Consider the following 27,777-nt stretch of genomic DNA (forward strand, 5'->3'; position numbering starts at 1 on the left):
AGAGTAGAATGGTGGTTATCAGAAGCTGGGAGTGGGGTACTGGGTATGTGTTGTTTAGGGGTACAAACTTGGAGCTAATAGATAAATAAGTCCTGGAGATCTAATGCACAGCATAATGATTATAGGCAGCAATGCTGTATTATAAACTTCAAAGTTGCTGAGAGATTAGAACTTAATTATTCTCACCACACACAAAAGAAGATAATTATGTGACCTGATAGAGGTGTTAGCTAACACTACGGTGGTAAACACATTGCAATATATAAATGCATCAAATCAACACAGGTTTTATACCTTGAATTTACACAATGTTATATGTCAATTATATCTCATACAAATAAATTTTTCAAAAGGACAAATTCCCTGTGACTTACACATCAATTCAGATCAGCTTATTCAAATCACTTTAATTATTTATACCAGATAATCCTTGTCAAGAAAAAGAAAATTAAAACCTTAGATATTTTGGTATCATTCATACTTTTCTGTTATACATATGAATAAAAGTTAATTTCTAATTGTCTGCTTGCTTATTTTTTATAGACATCCTTCCATTGTTTTATGGGTGAAATATATTATCAGGTATTACTGAAACATATTGATGCTGAAAATATTTTCCTGCAATAAAACAGTAAGGATGGTGACATTGGACCAATACAGAGGGAAATACAATCTTGACTTTGCTGTAAAGTAATATACGTTCATACTCAATATTCATATGATTATACATATAATAATACTAACCCTGTTTGTTTTTAGTTATAAGACAGGAAAAACAAAGAAGTTTCTAATTCCCTCTTATCAAGTGGCCCTCTTATCCATTTCATTTCTTCCTTTCTAGGTCCACTGATAGACATGAAGGAATAGTCTTTACTAGACATCTTGGCACATATTTCTGTACTCTTTCAGCTGATACTAAGAAGTATATGTAGATAAACACTTCATTTCACCTTTCACACTTATGTATTATGTCATAAGAATATATTATGTAATATATGCATAATATTTATAAGCATGCATACTTGCTTAATATAGTTTTTAATTAGAAAAACAGACAAAAAGCAAACAAGATTTTAAGCAAGTATATGTCATTCAAAGATTTTCTACCTTGAGGAACTTGGAGCATGTCTGCCATCTGCTAGTTTACTATTTATGTCATTTAATTACTATTGCTCCTAATGCTAGTAATATTGAAACTCAGCATATTTCAAGAGGAAAGCTTTCGTCTAAGCTTTTCATTTATTGTAAGTGTCTGATCTGGAATGAAGATTTACCTCCTGGATTTTGAATAATTGAAGATTCACTATGGGTAGAAGCTCTGTTGTATAGAGTTAGTTTTGTTTCATTTTATGTGCTTTGGTGAGTGGTTTCATTCACTGCAAAAATAAATAAATAAATCTAGATTTCCTGGGTTCTGCCCATTACAGTTGCCTGTTCTAGAAGAAAGATGTACCATTTCACCAGATTCCTTCTTACTGTTTTCACCTTCCAACATAGCCTGCACTCACTTCTACATACACAAGGGACGATATTAAATTATTGTCATGATGTTCTCTGCTTCCTTCCCCCAAATCCCTTCACTACTGAAAGAATTTCAATCTAATCTTCTATGTTTCCTTAGACTTGGTCAAGATCAACCAAAAAATTTATAGCTTTAAAGAAAACTGTATATCTACTGAGGTAGAAAGGAGCAGAAATGGGGAAACAATGCATTTAACAGTGCAATATTTCAAATATACATACCATTCAACCTTATTAAAAAAAGTATATTTTAATAAGTTTCTAGTATAGATGATTTCAAAATTTTTTATTAAATTTTTTTAGAGAGCTTTGAGACCTATACATGCTATGCAGATAAAGCTATGACAAAAGTTATAAAACAAAATTGAAGCATCCTGAGAAGTCAGATGAAATTCCCAGTTTATACTTCAATAGATATCACACACAGTTCATGTATTTATTCTGGGGGGAAAAAGTTGTTAAAATTTGAGGATAATTATTGAGGCTATTTTCTCCCTGCTCAAATATATTTTAAATATAGATCTAATTTCAACAAAGCTAAGTTTACCTCCTCTCCCATCAGAGACCTATGGGACATTTATCTGTGAAGCTCTAACAAATATTCATTCCCCTTTTGCTCAGGAAATCCCTAGAGAAGTCACTAAGTGTTGTTAAATAGGGGCTCCCAAATAATACTGTGCAATTTTTCTGAGCAATATCATCATGAATAGAAATTTTAAAACATCTGGCATCAGGGTGAGTTTGGGTGACAGAAGGAAAAAATATATGGTGCACAGAAAAATTGCAGCTAAATAGGGGGCATTTGAGTCAGAGGGTGGTGGAATAAGGAAAACTGGATTATGTCACTCTTTAGACTTCTGAAACCAAGGGGCATGACAAACTGCCTTAAAAAGAGGGAAGAAGAAGGGGGAAAATATTCAATGTAGTTTGGGCACTGGAGGAAGGAGACTCCATGAGCTGATGTGACAGGACACAGGGAGAATGTTACAGGCAAGCATATTTCTGACAATAATAGAAATATTTCTCTGCTCTCCATAGATAGAGGAGTTTTCCTCTGGAAGAGACAATGACAATTAATTAGTACAGGAGTTAGAAAGAATCCCAGTGACCGTGATTCATGACACATTCAATGATAGTAACCTTGTTATCTTACTAGAGATTTCTTTCTTCATGAATCAATAACATTCCTTGAACCCAAATCTACATTTCTATAGCTTTTCCTGTTCATCATATGTATGCCCATAGCATGTAAAAAATAAAAGGCAATGATTTGCATCTAATTTGTGTACTCATCCTAATTCTAAATATCTCTAATTTCATTTTTTTTAACCTTTAAGATTCTTTGTAATCATGTTTGCCTTCCCCTAATGCACTCTTATTTTTCAATATGCACACTGATTTGTTATGGTATTTATGTATAAGTAAGAAGACCAACCAAAAAGAAGGTTTTTCAAATTCATTCATTCATTATACAACTTTTTTCTTATAGCAGTCGTTATTTTAAGTGCAAGAGATATAACAGTGCACAAAATAGACAGAAATCCCTGGCAGGACCACAGGCAATACTAATGGCAGTAGAGTAAGGAAAATCTGGAAAGGGAGATGTTATGCCAAGATTGGCAGGGGTTGGGGGTTGCAATTTTAAATTGGGAGATAAGAGGCCTTACTTCGGAGTTGACACTGAGATGAGACGGAACTGTTGAAGATATGTGCCATGGGAAAGGACAATATGAGTAGGGGTAATAGCAAGTGGAAATGCTCTGAGTTGTGCACATGTTTGCTGAGATTGAAAAACCTCCAGTAGGTATGAATAGACTGAGAGGGTCAGAGTTCGAGTGGTGGGAGACACATTCAGAGATTGGAAAGGATACTAATTGTGCAGGATGTTGCAAACAAAACTGTGGCTTTTGCTCTGAGAGAGATGTAAGAATACTGGAGGTTTAAAGGGTGGCTAGTCATGGTTTTACTTACATTTACTTTGTGAAACAAAATAACAGTAATAATACTAACAATACTGTGACTGTACTATATATTTTGTTTGTTGTGTTTCAGGCTGCGGTGAAAATCTCCATGGTTTATTCCACTTAGTGTTAGAAGCATTTTACAGTTGAGCAAATTGCTTTCTAAAGTCAGTACTAATCTTTTCCTGTTTTCTAGAAAAATTTACTTTTATCTCTTTTATGTGTTGATATTGTTTCTATAGCATCATTTGAAAAGTTATCTACTGTTTAAAATCAATGATTTTTAAAAAACACATATAGAAAACCTAGGCTAAATCATCATGCCCACCTCCAAAAAAAAAGAGAGAGAGAGAGAAAAGAGAAGCAATGAGAATTAAAACTTTGGAGAAGGCTATTATATGGGAGGAAAAATAAAATATAACAAGAGAATTTATAAAATAATTTTTGAAAATTCTATAAAATATGTAATATCATGCTTTGTGTAAAATGAGTGATTCAAGTTCATGGTCTCAAACAAACAATAGCTAAGGAAAGACTTTTAGAAATAGGAGAAAGAAGAATTTTCTCAAAACAAAAATAAAAAGGTCCTGGAGTCTTTCAAAAAAAAGCTTTCTGACTAGATCCTTGTCCCAGAATATAGAAGAAATGCGGAAAGCTAAGTGTTCTCAGAAATAATAATAATAATTAATTAATGAAGGTTCCATCTTATTCAATATAAACTTTCATAGTCTTTTGGGGGCTAAAAATAATACACCAAAAGAAGACATAAAAATTACAAACATTTAGAGACATAGGCCATGCTTATCTACAGAGAGACTTGAGAAAATTAATAGAAACTATGAGAACTAATTAGAGCTCAACAATGTCATTGGTAAAACATAAATACTAAAATCTTTCAAGTTTACCAGCAAGAAACAATTAGAGGTATAATGCAAAATGCACATGGCCATGTTTTGTTAAGTTGCACTTAATATATAAATTTTTAGCCTATCAAATCTTCTGTCCTTGATTATTCTGACTCTGAAAATCCAGACTTGCAAGGTTTAGACTTGTAGATATATCATCCTCAGCCCATAATACCTGTGTGCAATCAATAGGTGCTCACATAATGTGATTGGCTGTAACCCAGTGGACACATCTGAAAAGACTTCTTGGAAGAAGGAAAATTGTGTGAGGAATGAAGAGTATCGGTGTTATTTAAACAAAGTCCATAATTTGGAAATTAGTCAAGGGGGCAAAAGCAAGTATTAGTGACTGGCCTGGGAATTTAAGCAAGTACATATAGACAGAGTTTATAGTACAGTATAAAAGTAAGTAAAACCAGCGCTTTGTTACTATGTTTGCACTATGTTTACATTCTTTTGATTCAGGAATAGACTCAAGACCCTAGGTAGTATCAAAGAACCCAGTCTGCGTACAAAAAGATGATTTTTCTCCTGAAATTATTACTTATAGTGTGCAAAAAATACTTGTTCATCTTTTGTCTCTGGCTGAAAATAAAACCACGACTATCTTCCTGCCTAGGACACCTTTCTTAGTAGGAAAGGTAACATCTTTGCAACTGACCATTATGCATGGAGCCAACAGTACCAGTCTCACACCAAGATACTTCATCCTCAGTGGGATTCCCGGGCTGGAAGCTGCACACATCTGGATCTCCTTGCCGTTCTGCTTCATGTACATCATTGCTGTTGTGGGGAACTGTGGGCTTATCTACCTCATCAGACACGAGGAGGCCCTGCACCGACCCATGTATTACTTCCTAGCCTTGCTGTCGCTTACAGATGTAAATGGGTGTACTTCATTTGTCCCCAATATGTTATGTATCTTTTGGCTTAGTCTCAAAGAGATTGACTTCAATGCCTGTCCTGTGCAAATGTTTTTCATCCATATGCTGACAGGCATGGAGTCCGGGGTGCTCATGCTTATGGCCCTGGATCGCTACGCGGCCATTGGCTCCCCTCTACGCTACTCCACCATCCTTACCAACACCACAGTTACCAAGGTCGGGCTTGCCACGTTCTCTCGAAGTGTGTTAGTCATGATCCCATTTACTTTCCTGATCAAGCGTCTTCCTTACTGCAGGGGCAACCTCAGCCACCACACCTACTGTGACCATATGTCTGTGGCCAAATTATCCTGTGGCAACATCAAGATTAATGCTATCTATGGTCTCATAGCTGCCATGTTGATTGGAGGGTTTGATATGATCTGTATCTCCTTGTCCTGCACCATGATTATTCGTGCTGTACTCAATCTGTCACCTGCAGATGCCCGACACAAAGCCTTCAGCACACGTACATCACACATATTGTCATCACCTATGTCCCAGCCTTCAACTTCTTCACTCACCGCTTCGGGGGACCACCACACCGCACCACGTCCACGTTTTCATAGCCAGCCTCTACCTGTTGCTGCCTCCCACCTTGAGTCCAATTGTCTATGGAGTGAAGACCAGGCAGATCCGTGAAGGAGTTATCAAATTGTTCTTTAGAGAGAAAGATATTCTGTGTTTGAGATAAATCGATGAGAGCAGAATTCTGAATTTAGCATAAAGATAAAGACAAAAGTTATAGAGGAAGAAGGGTAAATGCAAAATTCAACCACGAGGTCAGGAGAAAACACGTCAATATTGTGTTATAAAATTTATGCAACAATCACACAGTTTTTAATCTAAGACCTCTAATTAGATAGAAAATATAGACGAAATAATTATATTTTTCACACTGTTTGACTTTAGTTAAACCCTGTGAAATGGACAGAGAGTGGAATAGTTAGGATATTCAACTTCAAATAAACTCAATTGCTCCTGGCACTGGGGAGGAGTACATAGGAAAGAATAAAGAAAATCAGATAACCTTGGGAGTCACCAGGTGATTGGGGAAGGCACATCGCAAACTGTTCCTATGTGTTACAGGGAAGCAAGAAACACTTCCGCAGAACATCCGTGCTGAATTCCAGAGGTCCTTTTAATTTCATATTTATGTGATACTTGTATCACTTCAGAAAAAATCCTTGTCTGCTCATTTATCTCTGCCATCTGTTACTCATGTAGTCATTTGGATTCCTATGAATATACAAGTGAACATACAAATGGAGCTGGAGGAAATAAGATCACTGGAGTTTGTCATAATCTGGGAACTACTCCATGGAGTTAATTTGAAGCAGAATTTTGAAAGGCATAGTGGATACTATTTGACAGCTGTCTGAGGAAAGGATCTATAAATAGTGGAAAGGAGACCTGAATAAAGTTTATATAATTTGGTAATCAAGGATGCCTGGGCTTGACTACTTTACTTGACTTTAATATAGAAGCAGAAACAGTTGAGTGCTCAGGCACAATGAAGAAAGGAGTACTTTATTTACATTTCTGGAAATAACAGAAAAAAATGGAAGTGGGATGATAAATGTGGTATGCAAAAATAGCAAGATTGAATGAAAAGTGAAAAAAAATAAGAACATACCTGAGAGGAGTAATAGAACATGATCAGGTTTGGATACAAATAGATATGTAGGTAGAAATATTAGTTATATTGATTAAGATTATATTCTTATTGGCTAATATGAAAAATATATTTTAATATCATGTTACACATAGTCAAACTACTGTGAAATATATTAGTTACACCATGTATTTTTGCAGTATAATTTTCACATGTTGGAAGCAAACCCTGTTTTAAAAAAAATAGTTGGATGAGTGGATATAAAAGCTGTGGTACTTTTGTACAGTAGAATACTACTCAGCCATAAGAAAAAAGTCTTACCTTTTGCGACAGCATGGATGGACCTGGAGAGTATTATGCTAAATGAAATAAGCCACTTATAGAAAGACAAATACCATATGATTTCACTTACATGTTGAATCTAATGAACAAAATAATCAAACAAAATAGAATCAGACACATAAATACAGAAAATAGGCTGATGGCTGTGAGAGGGGATGGGTATTGCAGGGCTGAATGAAAAAGGTGAAGGGATTTAGGGGAAAAAAACCCTCATAGACACAGATAACAGTATGGTTATCACAAGTAGGAAAGGAGGTTGGGGGAAGTAGAACAGGGTAAAGGGGGGATAAATGGTGATAAAAGAAGACTTGACTTGTGGTACTCAACACACAATACAATATACAGATGATGTATTATAAAACTGTACACCTGAAACCTATATAATTTTACTAAGCAATATCATCCTAATAAATTCAATAAAAATTTTTAAAAATAAAATAAAATAAAAATTCTTAGATTATAAAATGCCTCTATGTCATGTAAATTATAAACATATAATCATTACAGTTGCTATCTCTTGGATTTATGTTTTGGATTTGGTAGATTTTGTTCATCAGGTTTTCTCATTTAAACCACACCAAAACAGTAGCAAACAAATTAAGAAATTACTTTTTCTAAACTGCCCTTTTTAAACATATTTTGTCAGATATTACAATAATGCTTCATATATAATGTCATTAAGCTTTTACTTCCAAACTATGGGGTAGCTGTAGTTATCTTCATTTTATAGATAAAGAATATTAGCTACAAAAATAGCAAGATTGTATTAATCTCAGAACATTAAGATTACAATTTAAATATTATATGTTAATAGTCTTATGCTGCGTGGAAGGAGTGTGGGAGGCAATAACAACAGCATAAGTAACAAGGTAAAATTGGAACATAAACTTAAAAATCTGGAGAAATAAAGTCCAATAAAAATAAAATTTATTTGAGTAACAATCTCCAACTAATTTTGTCATCTTTTCCATTACAAACTCAAAAATGGATTTCATGGGGAGAAAAACACACAACTCTAAAAACTAAGACAACTGAATTAGAGCCAGCAGGCCAGAATCATGGAGAAATTTAAAAATCATTATAAGGTAGGTGATGATGGGAAAAAATTCTACTCAGTATTCATAGGAAGAGAGAGAGAATGAAGCAGGGAGAAAAAGAAAAAAAGAAAAGAAAGAGGGAAGGAGAGGAGAGAGGAGAGGAGGGGAGGGGAGGGGAGGGGAGGGGAGGGGAGGGGAGGGGAGGGGAGGGGAGGGGAGGGGAGGGGAGGGGAGGGGAGGGGAGGGGAGGGGAGGGGAGGGGAGGGGAGGGGAGGGGAGGGGGAAAAGAAAAAAGAAAAGAAAAGAAAAGAAAAGAAAAGAAAAGAAAAGAAAAGAAAAGAAAAGAAAAGAAAAGAAAAGAAAAGAAAAGAAAAGAAAAGAAAAGAAAAGAAAAGAAAAGAAAAGAAAGAAAAGAGAAAAGAGAAGAGAAGAGAAGAGAAGAGAAGAGAAGAGAAGAGAAGAGAAGAGAAGAGAAGAGAAGAGAAGAGAAAAGAAAAGAAAAGAAAAGAAAAGAAAAGAAAAGAAAAGAAAAGAAAAGAAAAGAAAAGAGGAAGGGAAGAGAAGGGAGGGGAGGGGAGAGAAAGGGAGGGGAGGGGAAGGGAGGGGAGGGGAAGGGAGGGGAGGGGAAGGGAGGGGAGGGGAAGGGAGGGGAGGAAGAGAAGAGAAGAAAAGGAGATATGAGGGCTGGAAAAAATGGTGGCAGACACTTCATTTCAAATTTTCTCCCCTGCCCTAGAAACCAAGGCAGAGCTCAGTGGGCTTGGGGGAAACGCCCAACCCTCTCACATCCACCTCACACCATTTGATTAGATCTAGAGCCAATCAAGGTATCAAGTACAAAGATGCTCACATTTCAATTTAGCTAAATCATATTTCCTTTCAAACTATGAGATATTAATATTTCCAAAGGAAAGGAAGTGGAAGGAAATTACAAGGTAATACCAAAGCTGGTGAAAATTATTTTGCTCCCGCAGAGTCTCTAGAACCATTTGGACAACCATCTCAGACTGGTCATATGTGTAGATGTACAGAGATAAGGAAAATGAAACAACAAAACAAGACTGTAAAAATGAGAGGACACAAAGTCCAGTGAGCATTCCACATGACCCTCTCTAAAGTCTCTAACAGTTGTGTTTTATGCTTTACTACATGGCAATATTAAGTCAAAATACATAACGGGAATCTTATCTCACTCTTTCCCTGAGTTCTGGCTCATCAGTGAATGGCAAATTTACTTTTCCCTGAGATTAAAAATACCATAGACATAGCCTGTCTTTAAAAAAACAACAACACAAAGAACAAAAAACCTAAAACTATTTCCAAGGCAGTCTTATAGAAAAGCTAACAAGATTGCACAAGGATGGCTTTTGTGGGGTGAGAATCAGAGATGAGAATTTTGAATTTAACATTTTTATATCTGAGATCAGAAATCAAACTATTTTAGTCAATAGGCAAGAGGTTCCCCATTAGTCTGAGATTCTCCCTTGATTCCTTTGGAGCAATTAATATCTGTAGAAACTGGACAATTGTGCAAACCTATCTATATTTTGGGTAATTTTATGTTAGATGGGCAAGGCACAGATTTATTTTTCCAACTAATGTTATATCTATGCACCCAAATACACCCTACACCCCTAGACAGCAGTAGGGAATAAAGAGTTTGTAGACAAATGGGTATGGGTTTGAGGGTGCAAAGTGTTGCCAGGAGGTGGAGAGGTGCTGTGCAGGAAGAGTTGTGTGTGTGGAGTGGGGCATTCTCCTAAGTATAGCTCCTAAGGGTAAAATACAACCTCGGTTAGTAGTAGGAACTCTGGTTGCAGTGAAAGCTGGGAGTTTGGGGGTCATAAAAGAGGGAAGTCAAGAAGAAAGAAGAGCAAAGAAGGGTAAGAAGTAAAAGGAAGAGAGGGAATAAAGAAAATTCACGAGAGGTTACTACAATCTGAATTTTGTACAAGAAGACATGGTTTGATGAGAAAGAACAAATAGCAGTAATTTTAAGGAAAATAATTTAAGGACTAATGATTTATTTATAGATTTCATTTAGTTTTTCTGTGTACATAATCAATCTGCAATAATTACAGTTTCAATTATGTTCATTTCTTAGCATTTTTGGCCTCATTTCACTAGATGGTTTACATGCATTGAACACACACACACACATACACACACATATATATATATTCGGGACGATGGGACAGTTAAGGTTGCTATTATAAGTGTCTTAATACATTTTGGGGGTTTTCTGATTATATATTTAGACCATTATTTTATAAATCAAGATTAATGAAAAATAATTCTTATGACTATCAGAACTTCATCAGAATACATACCTGGGGAAAGATATCTAACATTAATACTCTTATTGTTTTGTATTTTTACTCTTGCTTAAAAAGTTGATAAATATAGAAATAATCTCAAAATCCCAAGGGTTATTTACTCTCACCAGAGCCTTCTGAGACATCTAGTGTGCAGATCCAATCAAATGTAGACACTCATGTCCGGGGAACCCTCAAAGAGTACAGAAATGCAATGCAGAGGTGGAATCTGGTTGTTGCAGAACTCTTTGATGCTCAGGAGTTTCAGCCATGCCCATGAGTCTGGTCTCTGCCAACACTGAGGTGAGTTTGGATGGTTCCCAAAAAATTGTATTTTCTCCAAATGTAAATAAAGCTTGTAGTACAAGAAATACAAGTGTTTGAGATGTGGTTGATTGGAAGTGCAGTAATTCTTCTTTACTCCAACCAGAATAGATGACCATTGGTGGGACTAAGAAGAAAAGCAGTGTTCCCTGAATTGTGAAATAAATTTTAAATTACCTCATAATTTAACTAAGATAAAGAAGTCTAGACAATAGTGGACTCCAACAAGATGGGGAAAAAGAGGGTTATTCCTGAATTCATGAATATCTATATTCAGAACAGCTTTTAGTAAAAATGGTTTTTGTGGACAAGTAATGGAAGATTACACTTGAATCCTAGAAAGTATTGAGAGGAATTTCTGGAAGGGGCTTCCTTATAGAAATCCTTCCATATAACTCTGTCTATATGAGCAAGTCCAGGAAAACGACTGCAACTATCTCATAGATAGGTCCTCTCTCACAGATAGGTTTTCTCTGTGTGAGAGCTCCCTTAGCTAAAGACTAACTCCCTGCCACTTTACACATTTGTCCTATATCTTCCCTACGATACTATTTAAAAATACGTTTTCTCCTATCCCATCATGATTTGTTTAAGCTAGTTATGCTCAGTTTATGCAGTTATATATCAAAATTAGAATCAGTAAGTTAGGACAACAGGTATAAGTTGATGAAACCCATGGCTTCAAAGTCACAATTTGAATCATGGTTCTACCAGTTTTTAAAATTTGTAGACTTAGGCATTTTATTGATTCACCCTGGAATTACATTTCCTCACATATAAAATGATGATAATAACATATGTCCATGGAATTTTTGTAAATTTGAATACAGGATTCAACCCCCATTGAAATATTAGCTCCATGAGTGTAGGGGATTCTGTCTGTTTGGTACATTAATGTATTTCTACAAACTAGAATGATATCTAGCATGTGAAAGACAATCAATAAAGATCTGTTAAATAAATATGATTTAGCATAAAATTTGGCAATTATTATCTATTATTATAATAGATAACATGCATTAATTACCTACTAGATGCCAGGTACCACTTGGAGGATTAACTCTCACTAATCCTGCCCCTCCCTTCAAAAGTCACAAAAATTGTAAAAAGTAAGGTTAAGTCTTGTTCAAGTCCATACAGCTAGTTAGTATAGGAAACTCATAGAGTCTGAATGTCCATGTCTCTATAAATAAGCATGCAATAAAGCTCGGCTCTCATATTTTCAAAGAGCAGACACTCATCTATTTCATTTTCCTTCTTTTGAATATGTCTAATAGCAGAATTCATATGCATCTTTGAGAAATAACTGGCAGGGAAGGTGTAAAGAGAAATCATTTACTGAGAGGGGAAAAAGACTGGCCCTGAGTTTGTCTGTCTGTTGGCTCATGATTTGAGTATAGAACAATTGTTTAGTTATATGGCGTTGACGCTTGGAAGAGCCTGAGAGCCTTCCATGATGCATGATCAGTTTTAGTTTAGAAGCCAGATGTGCAGAGACAAAAATTCTTCCTCCTCTGATACGCTAATATCCTGGTCTTTTCTTTTCAGTCTTGTGGCTCTAGTGCCCTCTGGCTACCTTAGAAAGAGGTAGACATTAGAGGTGGTATCTCATGCACACCAGTTCTCATTGCAGAAGTTCCAGTGTCCACGTGCTTAGTTACCTAGACCAGCAGGAGCCTTTCAGGGATTTAACTGGAAAAGATGTCCTTGGATTTCATTCCAAGGTTGAGACATTTATAATTTTTTCTGTCTAAGATGTGAGAATATTTTTTAGTCTCTTGGAGTCCCTAGTAACTAGCATTTTCTCTCTAAAGCTCACTTTTCAATAACCCTATATAACTACAATTTTCAAAATCTCATACCACCTTTCCCACCGTAAAGTACACGATGGCACTTGAGTTACAGCAGGGTTGAGTGGCTTCATTTGAATTTCCTTGATATATTAATAAAGGTAAGTTTGATTGCTTGGGATGCTTTAAAGTGAGGTAAAGTAATGACGACAGCAGTATTACTGCTAATGTTTACTGAGTATTCACTATGTACTATACACAGTTTTAACATATCACGTAAATTATCTTATTGAATAATCTGGAAACTTTCTGAGCTTGGCACGCTTATTCTCCCCATTTTATTTTATTTTTTTATTTTTATTGTTCAAAATATTACAGATGTATATTATCCCCATTTTAGATTGAGAAAACTGAGGCATAAAACGGCTAAACAACCTGTCAATATTACATACTAGATAAGAACCAGAGATGAAATATACAATTTGACGACGTGACTCCAAGGGAACTTAATCACTTCTCATTCAAAATATTATTGGGGGTTTTTGTATGTTTGTTTGTTTTGCATGTAGTTTCCAAGCCCTCTACTCACCTTTGAATCACTTCTTCATCCAGGAAACTATCATTTTTAAGAAAAGTAAAATGCCCAACTCCTGTCAGCCATTATGTCTGGAGCCAACAGCTCCAGCCTGACCCCCAAATTCTTTATTTTGAACGGGATTCCTGGTCTGGAAGCTGTACACATCTGGATCTCCCTGCCATTCTGCTTCATGTACATCATCGCTATCCTGGGGAACTCTGGGCTCATCTACCTCATCAACCATGAGGAGGCCCTGCACCGGCCCATGTACTACTTCCTGGCCCTGCTCTCCTTCACAGATGTCACCTTGTGTACCACCACTGTCCCCAATATGCTGTGTATATTCTGGTTCAACCTCAAGGAAATTGACTTTAATGCCTGCCTGGCCCAGATGTTTTTTGTCCACATGCTGACAGGGATGGAGTCTGGGGTGCTTATGCTCATGGCCCTGGACCGCTATGTGGCCATCTGCTACCCTTTGCATTATTCCACCATCCTCACCAACCCTGTCATTGCCAAGGCCAGTCTTGCCACCATTCTGAGGGGCATGATGCTCATCATCCCATTCACGTTCCTCACCAAGCGCCTGCCCTATTGCCGGGGCAACTTCATTCCCCATACCTACTGTGACCACATGTCTGTGGCCAAGGTGTCCTGCGGCAATTTCAAGATCAATTCTATTTATGGCCTGATGGTTGCTCTCTTTATTGGTGTGTTTGACATCTGCTGTATTTCCCTGTCTTACACGATGATATTGCGAGCTGTTGTGAGCCTGTCATCTGCAGATGCTCGTCATAAAGCCTTCAGCACCTGTACATCTCATATCTGTGCCATTGTGATCACCTATGTCCCAGCTTTTTTCACTTTTTTCACCCACCGTTTTGGAGGACACAGTATCCCTCACCACATACACATCATTGTGGCCAACCTTTACCTGCTCCTGCCCCCTACAATGAACCCAATTGTTTATGGAGTCAAAACCAAACAGATTCGAGAAGGTGTGGTCAAATTTTTACTTGGAGACAAGGTTGTCCTTACCCAAGACAAATAAATCATAAAATAGACATATTGCTGGGGAGTTGGGGATAAAAAAGGAATGAGGTGACATTTGTAAAAGATGTGAGTAAAATGGAATTAAAAATGAGTCTTCTAATGTATAGATTTTCTGAAATATTTGCAAGTATATATTATGAAATGTTTATTTTGTGTAAAAATCTGCCAAAGAAGAGAATGCAGAAAAAAGAGGTAACATACCTATCCCTCATAGATTTTGGGTTTTACATAGGAATTTATAGACTCATATGTATAATGAAAACAAACAGGTAACAGAATGAGGGTTACAGGCCTGGTGTCAATGTATGCATAGTGCATAAGAAGAGGAAGCTGTGGCGATGCAGAGCAAGCATGTCCTCTCTGTAAAAGACAAACTTTATTCAATTTAAGCATTCAAGCACACTGTTGCCATGGAATATCATGGGCCCAGTGTTGAAAAATTTTTTAGTATCTGTTAAGACAAGCTATATTTAGATGCTTTGTGAAATCTCCCAATTTTAATTATTGGCTAAATGGTTTGGGGTGTGTTTTTTTTTAATAATCTACATTTCATTCAAGACATGTCTAAGAGTTCTGCTTTTTCCATTTCATCAGGTTGGGAACTTCATGATTTTACATCTAAAAATATAATTGTAATGTTACCAGTTAAGCAGCCAAAAGCGTTGATTAAATTATTAGTATGAGTATTCATTCATTTCATTTTCTGAGGTATTATTTAGGTCATATTATTGGTCATACCCTTTGAGAAGCATGGATGGACCTGGAGATTATTATGCTAAGTGAAATAAGCCAGTCAGAGAAAGACAAATATCACATCATCTCACTTATATGTGGAATCTCATGAACAAAATAAACTTATGAACAAAATAGGTCCAGAGACATGGAAGCATGAAACAGACTGACAGATCTCAGAGGCAAGGAGAATGGGGGGTGGGGAGAGATTAATCAAAGAATTTATATGCTTATATGCATAGTCCAGGGACACAGACAATAGTGTGGTGAAGGCCTGAGGTGGGGCAGGAGCTGGGTGGAGGGGGAGAAAGGGGGAAAAAGGAGGACATCTGTAATACTTTCAACAATAATAAATTTTTTAAAAAACACTAAAAAATAAATAAAGAAGAATATCTTCCATAAAGACAATCAATATACAGAACAAAGAGAAAGCCAATCCAAATGCAAATTGCTTCCAACCCTGGAACTCTTGCCAAGAAAAAAAAAGAAGAGAAGTTGTGAATCTGGGTGTTATCCAAGGAATATCTTAGCTTTCCTCTTTTGGGTGAGGGGGGTCATGGGGAAAGACAGAGAAAAAAAATCAACAACAAAGATTAATAATCAAACAAAACAATCATTAAGAGTTAGGAATCAGCCCTGGCTGGGTGGCTCAGTTAGTTGGAGCATTGTCTTGTACACCAAGAAGGTTGTGGATTTGATTGCCAGGTCAGGGCACCTAGGTTGTGGGCATGTGGGAGGCAACCAATGGATGGATCTCTCTCTCTCTCTCTCTCTTTCTCTCCTCCCTTCTCTCCCTTCCCCTCTCTCTAAAAATCAATGAACATATCTTCAGGTGAGGATTTTTTTTTAATTCTTGGGGATAGGCAAAAAAAGAAGAGAAACTCCCACTTGGCAATTAATGGATTAACAAAGAAATCAAGAAGGAAATAAAAAAATATCTTAATACAAATAAAAATGAAAACACAATAATCCAAAATATTTGGGACACAACAAAAACGTTTCTAAGAGGAAAATTTATAGCAATGCAAGCCTACCTCAAGAAACAAGAAAAATCTCAAACAATCTAAACTTACACTTAAAAAAACTACAAAAAGAACAAACAAAGCCCAAAATGAGTAGAAGGAAGGAAATAATAAAGATTAGAGTGAAAGTAAATGAAATAAAGATTAAAAAGCAATAGAAAGCATTAACAAAACAAAGAGGTGGTTCTTTGAAAAGATGAACAAAATAGATAAATCTTTAGATAGTCTTATTTTTTTAAAAAAAGGCACAAATAATTAAAATCAGAAATGACAGAGGAGAACTGACAATCAGCACCACAGAAATACAAAGAATTATAAGATAATACTATGATCAAGTATACACAAATAATTGGACAACCTAGAAGAAATGGGCAAATTCCTAGAAATATATAATCTTTCCAGATTAAATCAGGAAGAAACAGAAAATCTGAACAGACCAATTAGTAGAAATGAAATTGAATCAGTAATTTAAAACTGCCAACAAAAAAAGTTCAGGACCAGACATCTTCACTAGTGAATTCTACCAAATATTCAAAAAAGAATTAATACCTATGCTTCTCAAGCTATTCCAAAAAAATTAAAGAGGAGAAAAAACTCCCAAACTCATTCTACAAGGCCAGCATTACCTTGCTACTAAAACCTAATAAAGTCACTACAAAAAAAAAAAAAATTTTAGCAAACCAGCCCTGGCCAGTGGCTCAGTTAGTTGGAGTGACATCCCATACACCAAAAGGTGGCAGGTTCAATTTCCAGTCAGGGCACATATTCAGGTTGCGAGTTCGATCCCCAGTAAGGGTGCATGCAGAAGGCAACTGGTCAGTGTTTCTCTCTCACATTGATGTTTTTCTCCCCTTTTTCTCTCTTTCTTCCTCTCCCTAAAATCACTAATAATAATAATAATAATAAATAGTAGAAAACCAAATTCAGCAATTCATTAAAAAGATCATACACCATGATCCAGGAAGATATATTCCAGGGATGCAAGGATGGTTCAATATCCACAAGTCAATCAACATGAAACACCGCATAAACAAAATTAAGGATAAAAATAACATGATTATCTCAGTAGTTTCAGAAAAAGCATTTAAAAAACTCAACATCCTTTTATGATTAAAACTCTCAACAAAGTGGATATACAAGGAACATACCTTAACATAATAAAAGGCTATACAGTGGTACCTCGGTTTTTTAACATCTCCGTTAATGAACATTTTGGTTTACCAACACTATAACTTTCATTAAAATCTAAGCTTTTTTTTTTTCTCTCTCCTTCTTAATTTGTGTTTCTACTTTTTATTTTTCTCATCAGTGGATGAAGATATTTGCTTTGTTCTTTGAAACAAGGACCTTGTCTTACAAAGCCACTGATTTTACAAAATTCAGTGCAACAAAGTTAATCTTAAATATGAAACCACCATTTTTAGAGAGACTTCCTCAGGCTTAAGGCAGTGACTGAACTTTTCCGGCTCCCCATTTATTTCCCCTGTTCTTCATAGCAGATGATTTGGCCTCACTTCATTTCTAAATGATCCACTTTATTTCCAACTTTATTACTAAATGGGGGACCATGGATATTGTTGTTGTTGTTGTCATTGTTATTAAAAGGAAGAGAACAACTGTAAAAATATAGTTTATATCAGCATTTAATATTATTTCAATTTCATAAGAAAATTTTAGCAAATTATATCACTTTCTACCCACATCAGCCTCATGAGAAAAATAGGACAGATTCTGGTTCCTAAATAAGTGGATTTTTTGTGTATGTGGGTCACAGGTGCATGTCTCCATCCTCAAAATGAAGCTGCTCTGTTATAGTCACCAAGGTCTCTCACCTGGTATTCTGAGGGTTCTGTCCAAATGTATTTATTCAATGGTCTTCTGTTTAGTCTCAAGCATTTAGCCTTTTATTCAGTTTCTTGAGCTATGTTGCCCTCATAATCTGTAGCCCTAGGTCTCTTCCCAATTAACTTTTTCTTATTCTCTACTACCTTTTGTATATTTTACTAATATAATTGGTCTAAATTCACACTTTTAAAGAACAGGGGACCAAAAATGAGTAAGTTCTTCATTATAAACCATAAAGAATAGCCCATTGAAGGAGATGAAATAGTAATAATGAGAGACATGACCTTTTCCTAGAAGCAAGGGAAGTAGAGACATTGCATAATACACAATGCATTTGAGAATTTAGAAAATCAAAGTAGAAGATTTTAAAAATAAAAGATGGCCCCGCCGGGCGTGGCTCAGCGGTTGAGCGTCGACCTAGGGTCCAGGAGATCGGGGTTCGATTCCGGGTCAGGGCACATGCCCAGGTTGTGGGCTCGATCAATGACTCTCTCATCATTGATGTTTCTATCTCTCTCTCTCCCTCTCCTTTCCTCTCTCTGAAATTAATGAAGATATATTTTAAAAAAAGAAAAAAGAATGAAAGATGCATGACCCTGTGAGAGAAAAGTAAGAAAGATAAAACCTTTACACTTAGGAATGTACCTGTTGAAAGGATCCCCAAAACAGATGTGAGAAAAAGAAAAGAAGAACCAGCATCATCCTGCTGTTAATCCTCCAGGTCTGCACCTTAGACACCCATCTTCAGAGAGACCTTCACTGAACTCAGTGTATCAGCTCCTAATATTCTCCAGGACCCTCTTATTCTACTCCATAGCTCTCTGCGTTTGTACTTGACCAATGCCTGAGTTTCCATTTCATTGTAAACTTCTTGCAGAGTTACAAAGTTGTATTGTTCATCATTATTTCTCCAGCACGACAGCTACTACAAAACATTTGTTAATGAACGACTGAATAAGTAGGTAATTATTAATTTTAACTCCTGGTCAAAAGCCGTCATCTTAGGAAAACGGTGGGCACACAATACAATATATACAGATGTTGATCATGGATTTGTACACTTAAAGCCTTAGACTTGTAGTGAATTCAGTAGGCTTCCATGTAGGAGAGGAGTAAACTAAGACAGGAAGTAGGAAGAGAATTGCTGCAAAGCAGCCTTATTCTGTATGTCGCCCACCTAGGACATCCTTATTTTCTCTCTCTAGATTTTTACCCCTACTTAGAATGAACAGCAAAAGCTCAAGAACCGCATTAAGACCAGAAATACACTCCATCAGGTATTCTGCAGTGCTGAATAAAGGGGTACCTCTCTCTGAGATCAGACTTATTCGTCTGCACGACACTGAGCAGGTTAGTTCAGAAGCAGCTGCCATAAACCAGATGTATTTAAACTCAAATAAGATCCATCCTCCTAACCCATACCAAATAGATGAAAGGTGAGTAGCTAAATAAATAGTTACATGGGCCCTGGCCAGTGTGGCTCAGTTGGTCAAGCATCATCCCATGCACCTAGAGGTCACTGGTTCGATCCCCCATCAGGTTAAATGCCCCAGTTGCAGACTCGATCCCCAGTAGGGGGCGTGCAGGAGGCAGCCAATGGATGTTTCTTATGGATGTTTCTATCTCCCTCTCTCCCTTCCTCTCTCTCTAAAATCAATAAAAATATATTTTTAAAATAATCACATGATCATTATCTAGAAAGAGGATTGTCTTAGTTTTTCCAGTCTAGACCGTAGTACAGAATCAGAGGAGAATGACTTTCTTTTGAGAAAGGGAAAAAGCAGCTGTAACAGCTGTCAGCTGATAGCTGGCCTGGAACCAACATCTTGACCATTATGATGCCCACTGGACACATACAATTTCACAAAATATGAGCATCAGACAAGGCCACTTTGTGTTCATGATGATGTAGTGAAGTAAAAACAAGACCCGTCCTGCCCAGCCAGTGTGGCTCAGCGGTTGAGCGTGGACCCATGAACCAGGAGGTCACGGTTCAATTCCGGGTCAGGACACATGCCTGGGTTGAGGGCTTGATCCCCAGTTAGGGGGCATGCAGCAGGCAGCCGATCAATGACTCTCTCTCATCACTGTTTCTATTTCTCTCTTCCTCTCCCTTCCTCTCTCTGAAATCAATAAAGACATAGATATATATATTTTAAAAGACTGCCATAATCATGCCTGAGCAAAGAGGAAAAACAAAATACTGCCCTCCAAAAAGTATCCTCCTACCAAATATGAGTGACTGGCTATTTTTATCAAATATAGCTTTAGCCTCCACTCCATTCCTCTCACTTTTTATATATAAATATTATGAAGATACCCAATATACAAATTAGCCTTTTTAAAAAACCACCTGCATCTGAGGAACATCCCCAAAACAAGTCCAAAGTCATCATCAAACCCTTTCTCAAACATTCTCATTGAGCCTCCTAACATTTCATCACTGCATGTGGTATCCCCCGTTGTATCAAGTAACAAACCGTACTTATTCTACTACAAATGTGTTCCTGGTGGTTGTTGGCTAGAGAACCCTGATATTTCCCATGTATGAGAGTAGCGGTGGGTCCACAGTAATTGGCATTCTCAGCGGTTTCTAAACCATTCTAATAGCTTGCTGTGCTGCCTCATTGTATCTTAAGTTTGCATTTCCCTAAAGTCAAATGATGCTGAGCAATTTTTTATGTGTTTATTTGCCATCGATATAATTTTCTTTGGTAAAATGCCTGTTCAGATCACTTGCCCATTTTTTAAACTGAGTTCTCTTATTATTGTGTTTGAGAATTTGTTATATATTCTAGATACGAGTCTTTCATCACATGTGTGCTTTGAAAATATTTTCTCCCAGTCTGTGATTTGTCTTTTTCTTCCCTAAATAGTGTCTTTTAAAGAACAGAAATTCTTGTATTTTAAGAAAGTCCAATTCACCTTTTTTTTTCTTTTAAAAATAGCATCTTTGGTGTTATAGCTAAGAAAACTTAGCATTAGCCAAAGCTACAAAGTTTTTCTTTTATGTGGTCTTCTAAAAGTTTTGTACTTTTAGTTGTTACCTTTAAGTTTTCTGTTATCTCTTGAGATATATTTTAATATATTTTATATTAAAGTGTAACAGACTTCTAGGAAAATGCATTAAACACTGAGTTTACATTAACACATTTTCACTAAGTACCAACATCAAATAGATTTTTTTAAAAACAATATTGCTAGTAATTCAGAAGCCATTTCATATCAGCACCCAGTTACTACTACGTGCAAAAATAATCCCAATCCTGACTTTTAACACCATAGACTTTGGTTGCCTGAAAGGAAGCAAAGAATTAACAGCAGACATGAAACCATTTTTTCTTTCCTCCCTGGGTGGCCCCCAAAAAAACAATTACTCTAGTTAATTCCCCTTGTAAAAATACTAATAACTAGACATCCTGGTAAGGATAAATCATTGGTATTTGTTTATGTGAATTTGATTTGACAGTTCAGCTCTTGTGTTAACACTCCGTTTTTTACCTTAAAATAAATAGGGATATATATACATAATATTTTTCAGTCTGACTCACTTGTTGTTTATACTTATAGTTTGTTCATTCTCATTGCTGCACAGTATTTTATTGTTTAAATATATCACACTTTTTTACAATTTCTATTATTAATGTACATTTGAGCTGTATCAATTACTGATTATTGCATATAGTGCCTCTGTGGTCATCAGTGTATCTTCAGACGGCTTTATGCAATGCTTTTGTTGGGTATATTCCTAGGAGCAGAAATTGGGGTCACAGACATGCACACGATTAGTTTTCTGAGATACTGCCGAACAGTTTTCTAAAATGGTTTTACCAATTTGCCTTTTCACCAGAAATGAATGAAGAGTCTAGTTGCTCCAACATATTTGCTACTAAACATTTTTCATTTTATTCATTCTGGTCAATATGTAGTAGAACTGCTTAAGGACTTTAAATGTATTTCCCTTATAATTAAGAAAGTAGAGCATCTTTTCATATTCATTAGAAATTTGGATATACTCCTTTGTGAAATCTCCATACAAGTTCTTTGCTAATTTTTCTATGTGTGGTGTTCCTTTTTCTTATTGAATTATAGGAATCCTCTGAATATTCTCTAATACATCATTTGGCTTGCCTATCTCTCTGTTAATGGCATATTTGATTAAATATGATGAACACATAATACAATATACAGATGATGTATTATAGAACTGTACACTTGAAACACATAATTTTTTAGAATTTCTTGTTTTCTGGCAGTGTAAGTATTCTGGCAGTGTAAGTATTTGTTCTTCAGGAAAACACTGGCTATTCTAAGAGATATATATACATATATATGTATATATATATAAACAGCTGACAGAATATATATATGTGTGTGTGTGTGTGTGTGTGTGTGCGTGTATTCTGTCTATGAGTGTGATATTATTCAAGATAGCCTGGATTGTGCTGAAGTAACTAACACCCACCCCCATCTCATCCCAAATTTTAGCATATTAAAAGAAACAAAGGTTTCATTCTTGTTTATACTACATAACTAATACAGGTTTTGGTGGTGAGGAAGAGCTCTATTGTTACTCAGGGATCTATTCTGATGAAGGCACCAGAATTCCAGGACATGGAATCTTAATAAAAGCCTCAAGGTATACAAGAGCAGGAGGAAAGAAAATAGAGAAGCACATCAGCACTCTTAACTGTTTCCTCTCAGAATCGACACTGGTCAGGTTACTTCTACAAATATTTTATTTGCCATAGCAAGTCCCATGGACAAGTTTAACTGCAAAAGGCTGGCCATATAATTCTCCAATGTCCCTGAAAGAAAGAGAAAACTGGAAATGTCAGTAAGCACAAGTAGTGTCTAACTTAAGTGTTTCCAACGTTTTTTTAAATTTATTTATTTATTTGTCTATTTATTTATTTTCAAATATATCTTTATTGATTTCAGAGAGGAAGGGAGAGGGAGAGAGAGAGATAGGAACATCAATGATGAGAGAGTCATTGATCGGCTGCCTCCCACACGCCCCCAACTAGGGATCGAGCCTGCAACCCGGGCATGTGCCCTGACCCGAATCGAACCCCGATCTCCTGGATCCTAGGTCGATGCTCAACAGCTGAGCCACGCTCAACTGGGCCCAACAAATATTTTTAATTTTCATCCTTTGATTACTAAAACACATATCTGAAAGTTGTATATTTGTCCTCAAAAGTCTTCAGTTTTTTCTTACTGTGATTATTTTATCCAAAGACTCGAGTTGCTGTAAAATGTCATTAATTTTCACATTTACTTATATCTGAATGTTATATTGTTTTTGTTTGTGAAGGTACTGATAGCTAAGCTCCTTTTCTGTCTGTTTTGATGACTGAAGCTTTCTTACCTTATCTCGAGTTAGGAGTCTGAATATACAGGCTAGCTTGCCTTAATTAATTTCTCTGATGTCTGTTTATTAGATTTTGGTCTATTAGATTTTCTAAATAGAAAAATAAACTGTAGCCTATGGATACTTTAAGCAAATATGATATATTGATATCTATGCTGTCCTATTTACAATATGTTGCTAGATTTAACCACAAGATTTTAAAGGCAGTAGAATTTCCGTGATCATAAACTGATAAAAAAAATAAGAAGTTTTAAGCGAAGTAAAAAAGATAACATAACTCTGGCAGACTCTCTTGAATATAGTTTCAAATAAAACCTCATTTATGGACTAGGTCAATAACTTTCCATAAGATTATTTTAGAAAGTGAAATCAAATATATTTCTAGTTTTATGTGGCTATCTTCGACATATTGGCCCAGTATTTGAAATATTTATTGAATATTATTACAAAGTTTCTAAAATGTTCCTCCCAAATATAATTTAATATGCAATTCTATAGCATAATGTTTTTAGCCTTAATAGCCTAACTCTTCCACCATAAGTTTCTTATGACATAGGATTCTGCCTTTTTGTTTGCCTTTCACCAAACAGCCACATACAACTTAACACATGTAGAATTTCATTAATATTGATGTAATGAATATATCTTTTATAATTATGCATGATTGTTTCCTGCTCTCTTTTTTATTTCTAAATGAATGCCTTTTTCTCTTTCTCTAGGTGCCAGGAGCCAAAATCTTGATCATAATTTGTTATGGAGAATTTACTGATCCACAGTCCGCACATATGAAAAATGCAAATGTTAAGTGTAACCACATCATAGAATTCACATAAGAAATAGATGTGTTAACATAAATTAGATGTGTTAACACAAATAGATGTGTTAACATAAATTATTTAGAATATGTATATGCTAATGAGTTAAATAAGTCATTGTTATTATTTCAGGAATCCTGTCACCAAAATTTTCTACAATCCCTGAGCAAATTTTATTCTGCTACTTTCATATTTCTTCTGGTGATTCAGGAAGTGGTCCAATTTTAAAACTATCCTATTTAATAATCTACCTCCCACTAGCAGCTAGATTTTCAGATGAATCATATAACAATCCTAAATATCAAATTTTCATCTGAAAACTTGTGAGTATAGTAGTATCTACATTATAAGGTGATCTTGATTATCAAACAATATAAATATAAGCCTTTGTAAAAGATGAAAACCTTAAAATTATAATATCATCAATAAATTCATTATTATCCTTAAACTCAAAGGATTATTGCTTTGTTCCCTCCCTCCCTTTTAACTCCCTCTAATAAGCATATAGAGAAAATATGAACAATAAGACATTCTAAAACCACCAATGTTTTACCATATTTTAAAAAAAAATTCTCAAAATTCGTTCCCTAATCTGCTTGGTTCTGACCCCATAGATTACAGGATTGAGGGCTGGTGGAACAACCACGTATAGATTGGCTAAGAAAATGTGGATATATAGGGGAATATTGTGGCCAAAGCGGTGTGTCAAGAAAGAGAAAAAGGCAGGTGTGAAAAAGGCTAAGATAACACCAATGTGGGACCCACAGGTGTTGAGGGCTTTGAGTCGGGCCTCCCAGGAAGGCAGGCAAAAGACGGCATAGAGGATCCTCGCATAGGAGAAAATAATTAGGAGCACATCCAATAATAAGAGAGAAATGTTGCCAAGGCCAAACATTATATTCACTTTGATGCTGGCACAGGCCAGACGGGCAATGCCCATGTGCTCGCAGTAGGTATGAGGGATGACACGATGCTCACAGAAGGGCAGCCTCAGGAGGAGAAACACCAGTGGGACCACCATGTACAGGCTCCGCAGAATGGAAATACCCGCAATAATGCCGATAACCTTGCTGGTGAGGATCATGGTATACCGAAGGGGTTTACAGATGGCAACGTAGCGGTCAAAGGCCATGGCCACCAACACAATGCTCTCCATGGCAGTGAAGAAGTGGATGAAGAACATCTGGGAAAGGCAGCTTTCGAAAGGTATATTCCTGAGGTTGAACCAGAAAATCCCCAGCATTTGGGGGATGGTGGCTGTGGAGAGGCCCAGGTCGATGGAGTCCAACATGGCCAGGAAGCAGTACATGGGCTCATGGAGACTGCGCTCAGTCTGGATCACAAAGAGGAGAGCAGCATTTCCCAAGAGCGCAACAAGGTACACAAAGAGAAAGGGGAATCCAATCCAGACGTGCACTTTTTCCAGCCCTGGGATGCCCAGCAAAAGGAATGCAGAAGGATGGGACCAGGTGTCATTAGGCATAGACATCTTTTCTGCCACTGTTAGCTGCTGTGCATATAAGAGACAGCTATGGATTTCCCATTAGTGATTCCTGCTCCTTTTATTTATTTGTCCAGATTCCTGAAAAAACACTAAAGAACATTTTAATCTCCTTTTGTTCCTATTCAGAAAGGCGGTTAACTAATGATTTTCATCACCAACGCTGTTATAAACTTCAAAACTGCTGAGGAACTAAACCTTAAATGTTCTGATCACAAAAAAAGAAATTACAATTATGTGATGTGATAGAAATGATAGCTAAAACTATGGTGGTAATCATAGTGTGATATAGAAATTTATCAAATCAACATGTTCTACGCTTTGAACTTACCTAATGTGATGGGCCAGTTATATTTCAAGTCTTTAAAAAAGGAAAGGAGCCCTGTTTGGGTGCTCAGTTGGTTGGGGCATCGTCCATACAACAAAAAAATTACGGGTTCGATTCCTGGTCAGATCACAGGTTGCAGTTTCAGTCCCTGGTCGGGGCACGAATGGGAGGCAACTGATCCATGTCTCTCTCTCACATCGATGTTTCTCTCTCTCTCTCTCTCAAATAAGTAAACATATCCTCAGGTGAGGATTTAAAAATTTTTTATTTTAAAGGATGAGAGATTAAATAAACTGTTCATATTCTACTTGCCTCTCCTGAGCATCATATGGCATAGGAATAAAGCCAGCCTGGCATGCTACCACTTTTCCTAATTTTTTTTAAAAAGTCTGATATAAAGAAGAGAAGGCAGAAGAATATCCTCTGCATAATGGAAATTTAAACTCTGGAAGACAGCCAGAAAAGAAATGGAAAGAATAAATTCCAGAGTCTGTGTATCTGAGAGTATTCCACATATTTTTGCTTAATGTTCATAAAGATTTCTCTGGTATTAGTAATCTGAACTATTCCCCTATCAGGAAACCTAAAAACCCCAAAATGTAGAGTGCAGATTACTGTGTGCATGTGTGTGTACGTGTTTGTGCATTTTTATATGTGTCTCTGAATACTAGATGGTCTGGTCCTTAGAGAAGAATAAACAGTTTATCTTTGTTTATTCATATGCCTGAAAAAATATTCTGCCACATAAAGTTCTCAACTTTAAAAGTTTAAAAATAGATGTATTGACTAAGAAGAGACAGGACAGCAAGCAATTTCAATGTCATATTTTATAAAATAAACAACTTCGTTCATGTCATAGTTTCTGGAAAAAAATTACCCATCAGATTTAGGAAAATGGATAAAAACAAGAAGATACTTGACAAAGAATATTTTGCAGTTATGATGAAACATGAATTGCGAGATTATTTTAATCTAGACAAGCCTATCATTTAGAGAGTGCATAAGTAATCACATCCAATAAAGAAACTGTCCAGATATAAGTCAGCTGGCTGGGAAGGAAGACTAAATATGCTGGGCTAGGCAACTTTCAAGTACATCTTCACCTTCTATTCATGGGGAAATGGCAGAAGCATTTAGGATATCCTAAAATTTAGTTCCTACCGAGATTCTATTTTAGCTTCATGTCTTTATGGATGTCTTCCTGACAGTAACATAGGAGAAGGGATTATCAAGTGATTTTGTGTTATGGCACTCATCAGAACATGTGGAAATTCTGAGCTTACTTATAGTAAGTTAAACATTTGAAGCAAACAGGGAGAAATTAATTTCTGTATAATTTATTTAAGAAAAACTAGTCATAAGAAAATGTGGAAGTGATTGAACATGATGTTTGCGATTGTGCAGAAAGCTTTGATTCAAATTTAAGAATAGTTAGATATTGGGGGAAATCAGAGTTGGGAGCCTTCCATCAGAGATAAATGCATCTGAAAGTAAATACATCCTACTTTAAACTCATGCCAAAGCAAATGACTTTCTAACTGTGCCCATTTGAAACCTATCAAGAGTAGCAAAAAGGAGAGATAATTTTGCAACTTGGAAAATTCTCTCAGGAAATATATATTGTGTATATGCCTCTGTGTGTGTGTGTGTGTGTGTGTGTGTGTGTGTGTATAAACTTGGACTGCTAGGGTTGGAGAGGAGACAGCTAAAATTCTCAATTTTGTAATGTGAAAATATCAAAGATAGTATTTTGCCTTTCATTAGTGGAGAATATATAAGTTAACTGGAGAGGTGATT

At 36.2% G+C, this 27,777-nt stretch overlaps 2 protein-coding genes and 1 pseudogene across 3 annotated transcripts in view; 2 read left to right on the forward strand and 1 right to left on the reverse strand.

Annotated features, from left to right (window-relative positions):
* The first annotated feature begins 5,052 nt into the window (after positions 1 to 5,052).
* On the forward strand, positions 5,053 to 6,004 carry LOC308565135 (olfactory receptor 52N2-like; annotated as a pseudogene). The gene has a single exon. The product of its transcript is annotated as an olfactory receptor 52N2-like (transcript).
* Positions 6,005 to 13,395: 7,391 nt separating this feature from the next.
* On the forward strand, positions 13,396 to 14,361 carry LOC308565120 (olfactory receptor 52N2; the record flags this gene model as incomplete). Its single annotated transcript, XM_081153930.1, has 1 exon — positions 13,396 to 14,361. The coding sequence occupies one exon, from the start codon at positions 13,396 to 13,398 to the stop codon at positions 14,359 to 14,361; it is 966 nt and encodes a 321-aa protein (XP_081010056.1).
* Positions 14,362 to 24,710: 10,349 nt separating this feature from the next.
* LOC308565527 (uncharacterized protein) overlaps positions 24,711 to 27,777 on the reverse strand; it is a gene marked incomplete at both ends in the record, with an annotated part of 56,966 nt that continues 53,899 nt past the window's right edge. Inside the window, 1 exon segment of the mRNA XM_081154856.1 lies at positions 24,711 to 25,661. Coding sequence (XP_081010982.1) covers positions 24,711 to 25,661 — 951 coding nt within the window.

The sequence above is a fragment of the Miniopterus schreibersii genome (genome assembly GCF_964146895.1).
Source record: "Miniopterus schreibersii genome assembly, chromosome: 12".
NCBI lineage: Eukaryota > Metazoa > Chordata > Mammalia > Chiroptera > Miniopteridae > Miniopterus > Miniopterus schreibersii.